This window comes from Narcine bancroftii, chromosome 2, assembly GCF_036971445.1.
Source record: "Narcine bancroftii isolate sNarBan1 chromosome 2, sNarBan1.hap1, whole genome shotgun sequence".
In the NCBI taxonomy this organism is placed as follows: domain Eukaryota; kingdom Metazoa; phylum Chordata; class Chondrichthyes; order Torpediniformes; family Narcinidae; genus Narcine; species Narcine bancroftii.
The window spans coordinates 252461689-252478312 of NC_091470.1; the positions used below are offsets into that span (position 1 = coordinate 252461689).

Below are 16624 nucleotides of genomic sequence, written 5' to 3' on the forward strand. Positions count from 1 at the left end.
TGCAAAGCATCTTTTAAATTAATATTGTGTGGCTTTACTTACTGCTGATTGCTAAATTTTTGCAAGCTAAAGTCCTTTCATACTGGCACCTTGTCCTAGTAATTGATGGCCAATCTGCCTGTTAAGGGTCCAGTGTGAAAGCTGCTTAATCGACACACAGGTGTCAAATCACACTGGGACGGTACAACCTAGGTAGATTGTATCATCCTTGACACCAACAGACACCTGCATGCCGATTAGCCCAGTTTGAAAGGGACATGGGCTATCCAGGTCCAAAGTAGTGACACATTAATGACGTCTTTGCGTGAGTTCAGGACTGTGAAGGAAACAAAAGATTAAAAAGGTATAAACTTTGCTGACCTTTATAAATTTATAAAAGACCATGGGAAAATGATAAAAAAACACACAGCTGCACAATTTATAAAGATCATGGGAACGAGCCATGGCGGACCTGCCTTCCCAGAAATCCATGTGGCAGAGAAAGGGCTGTATGCACAGAGTATTCACGGGTGGGGGGGGGGGGCCCAGTTCTCTGCTGCACAGAATTCTGGGAGGGCAGGTCTGTCATGGCTCTTTCCCATGGTCTTTATAAATTGTGTGCTATTGCCACTAGGGTTTCCCATGGTCTTTATAAATTATGTGGCTATGTGTTTTATACCACTTTCCCATGATCTTTTATAAATTTATATAGGTTGGCTCAACAGGGGCTGAAGGGCTCATACTGTGGTGTACATAAACCTTAATTATGTTATAATTAAGCATGATTAATTTTGTTTAAGTACAAGATCATAATACTGTGATCAGGATTTAGGGCAGGTCCACCATCGCTCAATGCATCACTCAGATATCACCGGTGGGAGATGGAATCCCTTATCTCCAGGAATGCTTTGTGATGAGTGTGAAAGGACAGAGAACTGGTGAACAGTGGTCCAGTGTGAAAGGCAAAAACGGCTTCTTTAACTGGTTCACTGAACAGCCAATCTACTGGTTAACCAGTGTGAAAAGGGCAAGGTTTATGAGCCCAAGTAATCCTTCCTTATAGCTAAAATTCAACTTCTTCTTAAATCTTGTCTGCGGCCTAAGAGTATTCAGCACCAAGGCAAATCTTCCCATCCCTGATTGTTGAAGCAGATATTAGGAGGAAAAAAAACTCTCATTTGTGAAAGTTTGTTCTTTTTCTTGGGCAGTCCCTTGAATTTTGAGGATGGCCTGTGTCCACTCCTGGACCGTTGAACTACATATCCTGTCATGTGTAGAGTAGGTGATGCTGGACAGGAAAGGTGTGGGGGGCTCTGCTTCTTCAGCTACTTTCAGTTGTCCAGTGTCTTCTTGTCTGCTCTCATCCATTTTGATTGGTCATGGGTGAAGGATTCTAATAAGTCATTGATGAAGGTTTCAAGGAATCTTTGAGGACATCCTTGAGGTATTCCCTCTATCCTGGCAATCTCTTGTGATAGCAGAGATTGGACTATGGTACCTGGTGTCAAAAGGTAATGTGACCTGCTCACTGAGTGCTGTTTAGTGTTGGCCTGGGAGAGGATACTGTTGTTGGTTTTTTTTTTATCTTGACATTGAATTTGGACGAAGTTGCAGATATACCATTGATGGTACCACTTTTATGGTTTGAGATGCATACTTAGGTTGTCTATATTTTTGCACCATGGAGAAGGATGATCAGAGCAAAACTTGGGTCTCACTTTAAAATAGCGGTTTTCAACCTTTTCTTTCCACTCACACACCACCTTAAATATTCCCTATGCCATAGGTACTCTGTAATTAGTAAGGGATTACTTAAAGTGGTATGTGAGTGGGGGGAAAATGTTTTAGAACCATTGCTCTAGACCCAATTGTTACTGAAATATTTTTTGGCCCATTTCCTTTGGAGTTATGAAACTGTGCACCTAACTGGTCAATTAGGTACGATTAAAACAGTGGTTTTCAAACTTTTTCTTTACACTCACATACCACCCTAAGTGACCCTTTCTAATCACAGAGCACCTATGGCATCAGATTGTTTAAGGTGTTATGTGGGTGGAAAAAAAAATTTGAAAACCACTTCTTTAGAAGTTTTGTTCCATAACCACTCTTTCTCATTTGACCAAAGACTGGAGTTCTGCGGATGATGGTGTCTGCCTTGATTGGCTGAGGCCTGTTGTACAGCAGAGGCAGGTTGGTATATTTTAGCAATTGTGCAAATTTTACACAATTACTGTTTAACAAAAAAGTGATTTCAGCAAATTTAGTGAATTGTATTTGAATTCAGTTCAGCCTGGTCTCCCCCAAATCTACCAATTCCCAACTCTAGCCAAGTCCAGGTTGTCTCCTCAGCCCCTTTTCAACTAACTGTTATCCATCATAATTGGACAACGAGAACTGCAAACAAGTGCAATAACCAGTATGTGTGCAAAAAGTTCCTGCGAGTAGAACATAACAATGGGCAGATACTAACTTCATTCTTCTCTCTCCGCTGGTGCTGCCTGATTTGCTGGGTATTTCTCACACCATGACCTGCACTCCACACCTTTTATTTGTTCATTTGTTCTCTCGCTCTCACTCTCTCTCTTTTCCCCTCACCACTACGATGACTTCATCAATAGCTTAGCACTGGAATAACCCTGACCCCACTCTATCACAGATACAACCTTTGTCTTTCCCTATTCCTCCTTCGCCTTCTTTGCAACTTCCCCAGTTCCGACAGTCTTCATTCGGAAATGTTAATTCAGGCTGATGATCATTTAGGTCTTTCGTTCAATTTCCTGCATCTGCAGAATTTTTTTGATTTTCACTGAGTGAAAAGAATATATTAGTTTAAACACCTGACAATCTGGTGTGGAGAGTAAGAATCAGATTTATTTACTATTGTTACATGTACTGATATTAAGTTATAAGCTTTCTTTTGTGTGTTACTCAAGCTAGTGTGTTACTAGCTAAGAGGGTTTTGTAAATTGCTGCAGGTCATTGAAAGGATCTGAGGTGTACCTGAGATTGATGGGATCTTTAGTTATAAAGATTAAATTCAGCAATGAGCTCTCATTAGTGCATTATGTATATCCATTATTTTTTCCTTGTTCATGATCATCCTCTTTCACTATGTCCCTGCCCTCCACCAATCACAGACCTTGTTTCAGAGTCAGAATTTATTGTCACGAATTTTGTTGTTTTGTGGCAGTATTGCAGTGCAAACATTTTTATAAACCACCTTACAAAAATAAAATAAAAAATGGTGCGTGAAAAGTCAAAGTAAGGCAATGTCTTTGGTCCATTGATTGCTGAATAATCTGATTGTGGTGGGGGAGAAGCTGTCCTTGTGCGGTTGATTGCTCATCTACAGGTTCCTGTATGTTTTCCCTGATGGTAGCAGAGTGAAGATGGTGGGGGTCCTTGAAGATAGAGACTGCTTTCTTAAGACACCGCCTCTTGTTGTTGACCTTGATGGAGTGAAGTCTGGTGCCTATGATGTCGCAGGCCGTGTTAACAACTCTCTGGAGTATTTTTCTTCTTCTGAGCGTTGACACCTCTGTTCTGGACAGAGATGCAACCAGCCAGAATGTTCTCCACGGTACACTTGTAGAAGTTTTCCAGTCTTCAGTGACATATCGAATCTCCTCAAACTCCTCACAAACTATTACTGCTGGCAAACCTTCTTCATGATTGCATCAACATGGGAGCTCCAGGACAGATCCTTAGATGTTGACACTGAGGAATTTGAAGTTCATGGCCCTCTCCACCACTGAGCCCTTGATGAGGACTGGTTTGTGTTCTGTCTTTCTCCTGAAGTCCACAATCATCTCCTTGGTTTTGCTAACATTGAGTGCAAAGTTATTGGTGTGACACCGCTCATGGAGCTTATCTATCTCCCTCCCGTACGCTTCCTCATGGCTGGTTGTGATTCTGCCGACAACTGTGGTGTCATCGGCAAATTTGTTGATCGCATTGGAATTGTGCCTGGCCAGCGAGTAGAGGAGTGGGCTGAGCACGCATCCTTGAGGTGCACCTGTGTTGATAGTCAGTGAGGAGGAGAGGTTTCCAATTCATAAAGATGGTAGTCATCCCATGAGGAAGTCATTTTCATCAACCATTTAAAATCTACATCCTGTCTTCATCCAGTCCTGCTGAATGATCGTTAACCTCAAAACGTAATGCTGCTACTCTCCCCACTGATGTTGTTGACCGCTGAGTGTGTCCAGCATTCTGCTTCATTTTGTCACGTCATCAACTGTGTTTCATTCTCTTGTCCTTTAGTCTGAAGTCCAACTGAAAAGTTGAGGATAAAAGCTCAGATGATGATTTGGTGTCAGAAGTAACATCTTTTAGCTGGGATGATAAACAAATCCCTTATCTGTGTGCCAAGTGGATGTTGAAGATCCCTTAGCACCATTTCAAAGAAGAGTAGTTATTTAGACAAACATACAGCAGAGTAGCAGGCCCTTTTGGCCCACGAGCCTGTGCCGCCCAATTATACCCAATTAACCTACAACCCAGTGGGAGGAAATCCATGCAGACATAGGGCGAACTTACAAACTCCTTACAGACCCTGCCATATTTGAACCCAGCAGTGTAACAGCGATAGGCTGACTGCTACACTAACAGTTCCATCCTCCATGGTGTCTTGACTGCATTCCTTAATCAGCATCATGAGAAATCAAAATTTTCCAGCAGTATTATGTTATTTCTTGTGGGATCTTGCTGTAATGCATTTCTTGCATTATCATAGTGAATAATAACCAATACATCATTGGTTGTAATGTAGTTTGGGGCCTGAAGTTGTGAAAGGTGTATGAGAAATGCAAATCTCTCTTTTGACTGCACTATCTCTGTTATGGACTCATTTCTCCAGGTACGGAATGAGTGTCAGGTTTTTGAAGTAAACTTTCTGATGCATTGGCTAGAGAGCCTTTGATTCCAGTCACTTAAATATGGAGGGTCAGCTCATTTGGCCAGCTCCATCCAGAACGGGGAGTGCAGAGGGCTGGGGGCATGAACATGTACAAGGCGTTCTGACCAAATGTTGCAATGATTTTTCCCAAGAGTCAAAGAGTTATAGACTCGTGCAGTGCAGAAGTAGGCTCTTGGGCCCATCATATCCATTCTGACCATTGTACCAATCTATAATAACCCATGTACTTGTAATGGGTTGGCAGGCTTCAATGTCTTCCACAATTCTTCAATGTCTTGATGATTCAAGTGCTTCATAAATATTGTGGGACTCCCTGCCTCCATCACATCAGACAGTGTGTTCCATATACAAGTCATTCTCTTTCAGATCCGCAGAACCTTAATGCTATGGAAAGCAACTCTGGGTTTAGTTTCCATGGACATGTAATCATTAAGAAAACCTTCAAATCCCTTTGGCACAATGTTGGTTAACAGAATTACACAGTAGTAATGGCTGAGACTTTGCTTTGGCCTCCTTGAACCAATGAAGACATTCAACCCAGCCACTGCTGATCAGTATCGTAACTCCATCTACTTGCCTTCAGTTATCTTAAATAGGGATAAAGGAATACTTTTACAATGTTTGGGGATACGTGCACACAATTTTAGGTAAGTAGAGGTAATGTTTACTGTTACTTTCATTACAGAAGCAAAAATAGGTTTGGAATTCATTGTGAGTCAACATGGGCCTAGAAACTGCTTAACACAATAAAAGCACAGTCATAAAAATTATGTTAAATTACTCGTATTACACCTACTTTATTAATACCCTCCTTTGGTGATGTGCTTTATTTGCTGAAAGCAGCTTAAATATTAAGCATTTCCTTGTAGAGTGCAGATTTGTAGTTGCATTAAAATGTCATGATAAAGTGTATTTACTGATTTTCACATTACATCTCGGCTGCACTCTACTGCATGTGGGTGGTTTTGAATTTGTTTTTTACAGCATGTATTAAGTATGTGCATATGTTTCCATTTTTAAGAATTGCTATGTATCATGCACATATTTTGTCAAATGTGGTATATTCTTTTGATAAATGCGTATCAAAGAAACTCAGTTGAAAATTTAACTAATTTCAGGATATGTCCATGCTGTTTCAAATTTACAACTCAATATTAACGCATTAAAACATTTCATGCACATCTGCCTACATACATCTGAAAATGTGTCAACGTTTTTGTACTTTGTTTTTATTGTTCATGATTGAAGGGAAATCCCAGCTTTGAGATTTCGCATTTACCTTGGGATTATCCTCCTTACACCCTCGGGTTCAGTCCTGGATCAGAAATACTGCTAGCAGAGCTGCTAATTCACATTTCTAGCAACCTGGGTATAATCCTGACCTTTGGTGTTATCCATATGGAGTTTGCTTGTTTCCCTATGGACCTTGTTGGTTTCCTTTGGGTGCTCTGATCTCCTTCTTTACCCCATAGTCATGTGAATTGGTAAACTAGTTGACTACTGTAAATTGCAGGTAAAACATAGGATACTGTTGATGATGTGGTTAAGTGAAAAAATGCAAATGCTGGAGAAACTCAGCAGGTCAAATAGTGCCTTTACCTTTGCTACATAAAGGAATTGTTTGACCTGTTGAGTTTCAACCACTATAAATTGCCTCTGAGATGGTAGGAATACAAAAGAGGAATAAGTGGAGAAAGTTTGAGATATTTGGTAGTCAGAGTCACACAACATAGAATGGGTCCTTTGGCCCAACTTAACCATGCTGATGAAGTTTGGTATTCTGAGCTATTCGCATTTCCTTGCACGTGGTCCACGTCCCTGGAAGACACAAAGGTTTTTCCAAGAATTAAATAAACATGTAAGCAAATTCCTTTGGAAGGGTAAAATGTCAAGAGTCTCTAGAAAAGCTAACATGGAAATATGAACAAGGAGGTCTAAAACTCCCTAACTTGAAGAATTATTATTGAGTGACTCCAATGAGATTCCTTGCATCTTTCTTTGAAGTAGTAGAAAAGCCGGCATGGGTTAAAATAGAACTAGAAAAAAATAGGAGAGAGGAAAGTAGAGGAATTCATATATACTGTATATTTTGATGTATAAGTCAAACAGCAGTTAATCCAGGTCCCAATTTTCAGCCTCGTTTTAATGGTTTTATCATATATCGGATGTAAGAGTTGACCCCCAAAAATCGTGATGACTGAGCTGTTGAACGTTGGCTGAGGGTGGTTGTTATCATGGAGGCTCCAGCAAAATGACGAAAGTATGAAGCAAGTTTTAAGTTAAAAGTAATAGAAATGGCCAAAAATATCCAGCAACTGTACTGCTGCAATAAAATGTGATGAAAAGTTGGTAAGACATTGGAGAAAGAAAGAAGGGACTTTAAGAAAAATACCAAAAAGGCAATGTTCGATGAGAAGAGGAATCAGTAGTTGGCTAGAGTTGGAAAATCATGTTGCAGATTGGGTATGTGAACAGAGGCAAGATTGCTACAGTCACTTGAAATAAAATAAGAACATTTGCACTGAAGTTGGCCAAGTTACACCCAGAATGCAGTAAACATTTTGAGGCTACAGTAGGCTGGTGTAACTGTTTCATCAACAAGGAAAAATTTGGTATGAAAAAAACAAAAATTGCTCAGAAATTACTAAAAGATCTTGATCATAAAGTTGTAAGTTTTCACCAGTGTATTTTAGATAACCGGCAGAATGCCAGTTTGCACTGGCAAATATTGGAAACATGGGCGAAACCCCCAAGAATTTTGACATGACAGGCAATAGAACAGTGGAATATGAAGGTGTGAAAACTATGTAAACCAGAAGTACAGGCCATGAAAGAACCAGGTGTAATCATATATGGCCAATGGTACGAAGTTAAGACGCATGGTAATCTTCAAGCGCAAAGTTGAACCTAAAACAAAATTCCCAGCAGGTATTTTTGTACATTTCATAAAAAAGGATGAATGGATGAGAATGGTGTAAAACTATGGATAGACAATGTGTGGAACAGGCGGCCAGGTGGTTTACGCAAGGAATGGAGGCTGCTGGTCTGGGATATGTTTCGTAGCCACTTAACTGCGAAGACTAAAAGTAAATTAGCACTAAATAATATTTACATGGCGGCTATTCTAGATGGTTTCTATTTCAACACCTCGATGTCTGCTTGAATGATGCATTCAAAAACTATGTGCGTGAAGAATGGAGAAAAGTCGTTCACAAAGGCAGGGCAATGCATGTTGCATCGCTTGATGTGCTGTGTAACTTCATGCTCAAAGCCTAGGATAAAGTGAAAGTAGAGACTGCAGTAAAATTGTTTGAGTCGCGGTATCTCTTGTGCAATTGATGGCATGGAGGATGATTTATTGTGGGACACTCATGACAAACCTGAAGCCGCCTCATCAGGTACAGGCAGGGACCCAAATGGTGATTGTTGGTTGAAACAGTGAGAACATGGATGTGCTTGCCGCGTTCTTTGTCTCAGACGATGATGGTGAGAGTGATTTGAAGAATTCTAAATGTGTTTTTTTTTCCCCAATAAGTATTTTGTTCTGCTATACTGGGAGCATGAAAATTTGTTGTTGTTTTTTTTTTGTTTTTCAAGGGTCGACTTGTGCGCCAAATCGATTTTCAAGGGTTGACTTGTTCATTGAATTGGTGGCGAGCAATTTTTTGAGTTGAATTTAAGGTCTCAAAAGTATATCTGGGCCTATAAGTCGATCCCCATTTTTTTTGAGAGACTTTTGAAGGTTTCAAGACTGACTTGTATGCAGTAAATATGCAGTAAATGAGATTCAAAATTATTAATTAAGGCTAAAGAGACACCATTGTTGAAACACTTGACCATTATTTAGAATAAAATAAATGATGAAATTGGAACAAGAGGATTTATATCACCTAAATTGCCTTTGATTCAAAATTAATGTACCTTTTTCAAAAGATAGTTTATTTTAAATTTTAAAAAGATTGAAGATTGCTATGAACAAGACCAATTGATGGAATTTGAACAATTGAGGAACAACTATGGAATTCTGAAGAATATTTTGTTATTTTCAACTGAGAGCATTTTTAAGGGAAAAATTAGGTTCAGAGATGCAGTTACCTGTTTGTAGTGAGATGGAAACTCTCATTAGAAGTGAAAACACTAAGAAATTTACATCAGCTATATACCTTTTACTGCAAAAGGTATTATTAAGCAAAGACTGCATAAATCTAGAAAGAAATGTGAGCTGGACTTGAACATCACACGATGAGCAAAGATCGTCTGATCTCTGTCAAGATAGCATGACATACTATTAAAATAAGATATAGATTGGTTCAATATATTTTCTTACATCATTTATATTTAAAACCACAAAAATAGAATGAAATTAGATTTATCAGATCAATGCTTTAGATTTGATGAAGAGACAGGTACTTTTTTTTTTACACACTCAACTTGGTCATGTTCTAAGGTAAAACCCTTTCGGGAAATTTTTAGAACAAGTTACAGGTATAGTATTTCCATTAAACCCAGACTTATTATTGGGGAATATAGAAGGAATAAGACCCATGCTGAATTTATCAAATGAAATTTGTTAAAATAGATTTAGCAGTAGCGAGGAAATGTATTGCATTGACTTGGAAATTGGATTCATATTTAGGAATGGGAAGATGGAATGCAGAAATACAAAATTGTATCTCTTTAGAGAAAATTACATATAATTTGAGAAATAAATAGTTTGTATTTTTTTTCAAATTTGGAGCTCATATATGCAAATATTAGGTATAAATATGTAGAAATATTCTTTAGAGTCCTGAGTTAACCTTCCTTAAAATGATTATATAAGATCTGTTTAATTCTTGTGTTGGAATGCAATGTTTCAGGCAATCCATGGTTCCTTACTAATTCATTCTTTCTATTACCTCTTTTTTTAAACTTTTGCACACACACACACATATATATATATATATCTATCTTGTAAAAGGGTGGAGGATTGGGATAGGAAGGGTAGGGGATATAACCATCATGTAACGAATGAAACTCTCTTCAGTTTAAGCAATCATTGTTTTATTGTGATTGTAAATTGATCCACTCATTTTTCTAGGGCAAGTTATAATTTATTTTAATTTTCTTAATTTAGAGACAGCATTGTAACAGACCCTTGTGGCCCACAAGCCTGTGCCCCCACCCAGTACACACATGAGACAAATCAACCTCCAAACTCGTATGCCTTTGGAGTGAGAGGGGAAACCCGAGCACATTCTTTTATTTTTGTTTATTGAATAGGGATCTAAGATGGATGGATAATGTCAAGGGGATGAATGGAGGACTCTTCAGGGAAATCCTTTAGACTCAGTAGTGAGGAAATTGTTCAGGAAAGTTGTGTAGAGTTAGTATAAATGGATACATGAGGGTCAATGTGGACTTTGGGCTGAAGGGCCTGTTTTCATACTTTATGACTTGCATGGAAAGGGTTGGAAAGATGAATGGATGCTGTGAGCAGAGCAAACAATTCAACAGGGGCAGCTAAGTGGGGGAATGTGAAGCAGTTCCTCAGTCTCTGAGATGTCGTTCATGCTGTAGAGAGCTGCCGCAAGCTTTCAGAGCTGTATGTAATTTAATACTTCCTGGCCTGAAGCAAAAGAGAAAAAAATGCAGAGAGATAGAAGCCATGAGAGGAATAAGAGCAAAGTGAAATTGAAAGGGGAAGGTTAGGACCTGGTTTGTGAGGGGAGAGAGTTGGAATCAGGAATGTGAGGACATTGGAATTAGCCCAGAAAGCTTTCCCTGCACTTGGCAAAATGTATTTGCTATCAGGTGACAACTGAATTGGGGGTTAGGTGAATCTGGTTCTTGGCACTGGAGACTTTGCCTGCTTCACATTGGGACAGACCAGGGCCAGAGGCCTGAGATGACACCTTTGTTCCATTCCATTGCCTGCCACCAAACCTACAATGGGAGTCAGGGTAGGGGCTTAGTTCATGTAAGTCATTAGGAGCAGCATTAGGTACCTGACCCATGGAGTTATACAAGAGCTTTTGCACACTAAGGAGGAAATCTGGATTGCGTTAACAGTTATATAACTAAAAATAAATTTATCCCCAACTTCCAAAACCAGTGTAAGGCCCAGAATGGGAACAGCCAATGGGAGAATAAAAAAGCCTTATTGGGCCTATTAGAATTTATTCCTACTGAATAGTAGAGATAGCGGTTTGGGATAGATATGAGGAGCCATAGGATGCCAGAAGATTATAGTAGGTTAAATTGTCAATGAGGTTAAAAAACAAGTGGACCTGACCTCTCCTGGGCATATCCTTTCTTTGTCCTCTGCCTACATGGTTGTACATCTTGTGGTGGAAAGCTGCTCTTCAGCTGTGTGGGATTTCTACCTCTGGTCATTTTGGTCAATAATTTTTCTCGAGCCTCAGTACGCACTGGTTTCTGTTTTATTCAGGGTGTGAAGCTTCAGGGGATCAACTCTAAACAGTCGGAGTGTCCACAGGCAAGTCTTCGTGCAGCCTTCCAGAAGTAAGTCCATCACTTAAAAACACAAGCTTTGTGTGTGAATCTGTGTCAATGTGTAGCGCATCCTATGTGCATGTGTGTGCATGCCTGTGGTGTGCACACGTGTGAAACATCTGTAAGTGCATTGATTATGTGTGTAGAGCTAGTGAGAGGTGCAATAACCACTTCTTTACTGTTGCACAGAATTTTATTACTGAAACTTTTATTAAAGCAATGAACTCTTAAATTATTTTCATTAATAAATATAAAATATTTTGCAGCCAAAGTACTGCTGAAGCATTGCACCTGTTCTGCTGCTTGCCTTATTGCTTTGATAATTCATTAAGATCAATTGAAATAGTAGTCTCTTGCAGCATTCAGGTAAATTGTGAAACTAATATTAATTGCACATATATTTTGGAAACAGAAACCAATATGGTGATTATGATCGCATTGGTCGAAAAAATTGCTGCAAGGCATTTGTATGAGGGAAGTAACTGCTTAATCAGGACACATTTACAATTGGAGTTTCAACCGTAAAGTGCACTGTAGCTGTCTTAGCAACATGTCCCAAACATTTTCTTTCTGCTGGCCAAAAGGCCATACGTAAAGGTTTACGAGAGCGCCACCACCTGCAGGTTCCCTCTCAGTCACCCAACATCCTGATGTGACATTCCTACAATGCCAAGGCATATTGTTTACGGCATCCTAGGAGATCCACCACTACAAGGACTGCAGTAGGGCAAGTGACGAGTGTTAAGCCAAAAACAATATATGAAGTGTTCTCATTTGTTTTTGGAGGTATACCCATCTGAAACTATACAACTCGTACTCTGTCAAGACAATTAACATCAATCCAAAGCTTCTGATTATGCAATACAATACACAAGTACTGGAGAAACTCCAATTACTCCAACACTTTTATGTGTTCCACTTGACCCCAGCATCTGCAGATTTTCTTGATTGCCTGCTTATGTAATACAGTAAAACCCTTGGTATTCTGCACCTTTGGGGTTTGATAGATGCCGGGTAAGTGTATTTGCCTGTTGCTTGAATATGAGTGTTGCATGATTGGCCGAACTGACCGTGAGGCGTGGCAATTTTAAACCTGTATTTTTTACAGGTTTATATTCTGCAATTATTTTATTTTACCATTTGCTTATGGCTACTGTTTGCATGAGTTCCAGATAATGGATTTTTACCATATCTTAAATGTAAAATGTTAGCCTGGTATTCATGTTTCAACCCTTCCTATCTTTACTGTCTCAAATGCTGAAGAATTTCTGCTCCTCTAATTCAGGATTGTTGTTCTAATTAATCATTGCTGCTTTGGTAGCAGTAGATCTCAAATCTGGAATTTGAATCCACTCAATTCTGCGCACAACTTTAAGATGCTCTTTCTTTCTCCTTGAGTAACTTTTTGACCTAGAGCCACAATGTGGAGTGGCATTGAATTTTGTTTGATAATTGCTTAGGTGAAACACGGTTGGACATCCTTCTCTCCCCGGTCATGGTAGAACCCACTCACTTTTTGTCCAGTTACTGTGATTGGAAACTACTTGCAACTTGCACCACTTCTTGCCTTGCCAATCCCAAAGCCAATTTCCCCCCAAATAATTTGTTGTTTTAGTAAAGAGAAAAGATTAGCATATTGGAAAAGGTAGAAATTTGGCCCCTCACATTTTCTGTTCTCTGCCTGCAGTCTCATGATTGTCCTTATAATTGGGTTATTAAGTTATTAAAATTGTATGTTTTCTTTCTAAAAGAAGTCTTTATATTTGCATGATGAAACCTTCATGAAGTTTGAAATTGTTTTGTAATTTTATTTTTTTTTAATTATTGCAGTTAATGAATCATAGAATTATGGAATATAGGTATGAGTAGGCCATTTGGCCCTTCGAGACTCCATTACTCTTCAATATGATTGTGGCTGACCATAAGACTTCAATACCCTATTTTTGCTTCCTCTTCAATTCGCTTGACCCTTTTAGCCATCCAGCACCATAAGTTCTCGTGAACTTCCTTCAAGACCTTTCTGTGGCCAGGTGTCCCACAAGAATCACAACTCTGATAAGTTTCTCCTCCTCTCAGTCGCAAGTGACTCACCCTTTCTCCTTAGACTGTAATCCCTTGTTCTCTGGACTTCCCTTATTCCAGGAACATTCTTCATTACATTTCTTTCATTGAAATAATTGCCAGCAAAATTCCTGTCTCAGTTGGTTCAATTTTCTTTTAGTTTTTGAACAGGTTGGCCCTGAATTTTAAATTCATAGTAATTTCATAGCTTGAAGAAAACTACTCTCAAAAAGCTTGTGACATCTACAACTAGAGCTTCCTCTTTACTGGATGCTTTTGTCAAGCCTCAGCCAGCAGATCCTTAGCACCCAGCTAAACTAATAGGACCGTGTATCACTTTAAATAATTTGTGTAAACCCCAGAAACCAGGAAGCAGAAAGAAAGTTGTGTTAAATTGGTATTTTTTTTGTAATATTTAAGGTGTTAAACAATGATTGGAGTATTCAGATGGATTCAGATAAAAATTGAGGTTATTTATTTAAAAACTCTTTTTAAATATTAATCTGTGGGAATTACAATGTACTGTCACAAAATGAAGTGAAAGGGTTAGAGAGGGTTTCATCTGGTAGTTAATTTTCACAGTACGTAGCAAGACTGAGTTATGAATAGTTCAGCTTCTTCTGAGTTCAAGTTCTTACCTTGATTGCTAAGTCACTGACAGTAAACTTCGTTTCTGTATTAATGCATGCATGCCGAGAGAGCCTGAAGATGCTATTCGTTTACAAAGTTAGGATGGTGAACACTGTTAACTAGAATAAAGTTTTATTGAGACAAATGATGAAGCAAAATTGCTGATAGTTAATTTAAGTGGAAAGTATTATTAGTACAAGAGAACTCAGAGGTTTTTTAGTTCCATCCAAGCTGTTGAAACAGACTGACTAATGATTAACCTGGGAGGCTTTGGTGGGGTCTTGCTGTGCACACTTTGGTTGCATTATATATCTACACAGCATTTTGGGTTAACATTTTTAAAGAAAATGATTATGCATTAATATGGTGAATTAGAAAAGTTAAAAAAAAATTAATGTATTGATGTATTTATTGGATTAAAAACAATTTAATTATTACTCCATAATATTAGTCCAATAAATAGTAATGCAAATTTAGTTTATAGCAGTTATGGATTCAATATAGAATAATTGTTATATTGCAGTTCAGAAAACGAGTTAGTAAAGGCTCTTGAAAGACGCAGGGGTGAAGTAGTGACTTTGTACGGTGACCTGACTGAGGTCAGACACCACTGCAGTGGCGTGCAAGGCCTTCGTCGCTGGAAGGTAAGAGAAGAGCATCAAATCTCATCTGTAGCTTTAAGACATCCCTTTTCCTTAGTGCATCACCAGGGCTGGGTCGAGTGAAACCTTTCTGCAAATGAGGAAAATATCTGTTGCCTTGCAAATGAGACGCGCCTGGAGATGTAATGAATCCTCCATCAACCTTTCCTACCAGGGTGACAGCTTGCTTTGAGGAAGGTTGTAAATGCAAGAGAGATTGTGGTATAATTCCTCAGACTGGCATTTCTGCCCCCCAGTCACTATTCGATAATCTTCCAAATTGCTGTGTTTCAGAGAGATAAAGATATTTTTTATGGCTTCCTGTCTTGAAACATCCAGGGAAGCAATGGCAATCTTGCCATGCAGAGCAATTCCATTGGTGAAAGACAAGATCTTCATTTATATAATTCTGAACTTAGGATGAAGGTGGGTGTTGGGAGGATGCTGTGAGTGAGGGAGGGAGGAGGGGGAGAAATAATATAAAATGTCATGTTTGGCATGCAAAATTATCCAAATATATTTCCACACAAAATTTGTTGGGGGTGTTTAATTTAGAATGTGTTTAATATCCTTAGACTGCCAGCACCAGTAATCCTGCCTAGAGGTTTTAAATAAAGATTACCTCCATTTTTCATATAATGTTAATTTTGGGTTTCAGCAAGCAAAATATAAAATTTAGATTTTTTTCCTTCGTTAATTAAAATTTTGCAATTAGAATGAAGGCAATTGACATGTCGCTTCGTGCTTTAAAAATGAGATTCAAGGGTACAAAAGGATCTGGAAGTTGCAGACAATTTCTTTGCTGAAATTTACAATTTGTAACCTTTAAACGTGTGAAGCAATGCTGCATAAAATTCAAACTCGTGTTTGGAGACACACATCCTACAATTTGCCCATGAAATCTGAGACGGAAGTGATTACACAGTAAGACAATGTTCTCACGTAATATTTGAAGGAAGAATTCTGGAGCAGATTTAGAAACACATATGCCATGAAGGCTATTTTTATTCTGGAGAGTAAAAGTGCGTGTAACATATTTAAATAGTCTCTTGGGCTCTCTACTCAAGAGGGCTGTGGAAGCCAGATCTCTGAGCATATTTGTGAAGAAAGTGGATATATTTTTCAAAGATCAGGGAATTGATGGCCATGGGGAACTGGCACAGAAGAGACTGAGGTCTGGGACAGATCTGCCATAATCATATTGAATTGGCGAGGCAACTCTGAGTGGCCTATTCCTACCCCTATTCTCTTATGTTCCTCTTGGTGCTGTTGCCAGCTGAGTGTCTTGTGTTTTTTTTAAAAAACCCATAAAATGCTAAAGAAAGCACTCAGCAGGTCAGATAGCATCTGTAGCAAGAGAAACAAACTTAATGCTTCAGGTTGAAATCCTTCAATAGAACTTGACAGTGGGTTGAAACAAAGTAGGCCTGTGTTGCAGAGACAGACCACAGGACAGGCATTGATGGGACAAAAAGAATGAGACCTGGGTTACCATGGTGATCAGCTTTTGATAAAGCCATTATATTTGATGGTTTAATGAGAGATGTGGGAAAGAATACAAAGGAATGAACGTGTAAAAGCTGTGAAATGCAGAGTGGTAGGAAATGCTCTGAAGGCCAATCTCTACGTTTGGAGAAAGGGAAACTGAGTCAGTATGACAGGTGGGTGGTGGACAGGAGAACTAACCAGTCCTCTTACAAACAGAGTAAATGAGACCCTGAAGTAGCTGTGAAGTTTGCCGTTTATACAAATCAAGTGACATTATCACACACAGATATAATAATGGCATTCTCCTTGCGATCAGAAGTAGTAGCAGTAGTTACCAATTACCACACTGTTTCAGCTGAATGTAATATCAACTGGTGAAAACATGAAGCACAGCAGGCAACAAAAGGATATA

The 16624-nt window shown here is 38.9% G+C and overlaps 1 protein-coding gene across 12 annotated transcripts in view; it reads left to right on the forward strand.

The window, feature by feature from the left end:
- Positions 1-16624, forward strand: part of ofcc1 (orofacial cleft 1 candidate 1) — a 341671-nt gene that overhangs the window by 84369 nt on the left and 240678 nt on the right. For all 12 annotated transcript variants that reach the window (XR_011352133.1, XM_069920841.1, XM_069920839.1 and 9 more), the window contains 2 exons: positions 11328-11401; positions 14607-14727. Coding sequence is in view for 11 of the 12 variants with exons in the window: in XM_069920841.1 (XP_069776942.1) it covers positions 11328-11401; positions 14607-14727 (195 nt within the window). In the remaining variant the exon portion in view is untranslated. The remainder of the gene's footprint in view (positions 1-11327; positions 11402-14606; positions 14728-16624) is intronic.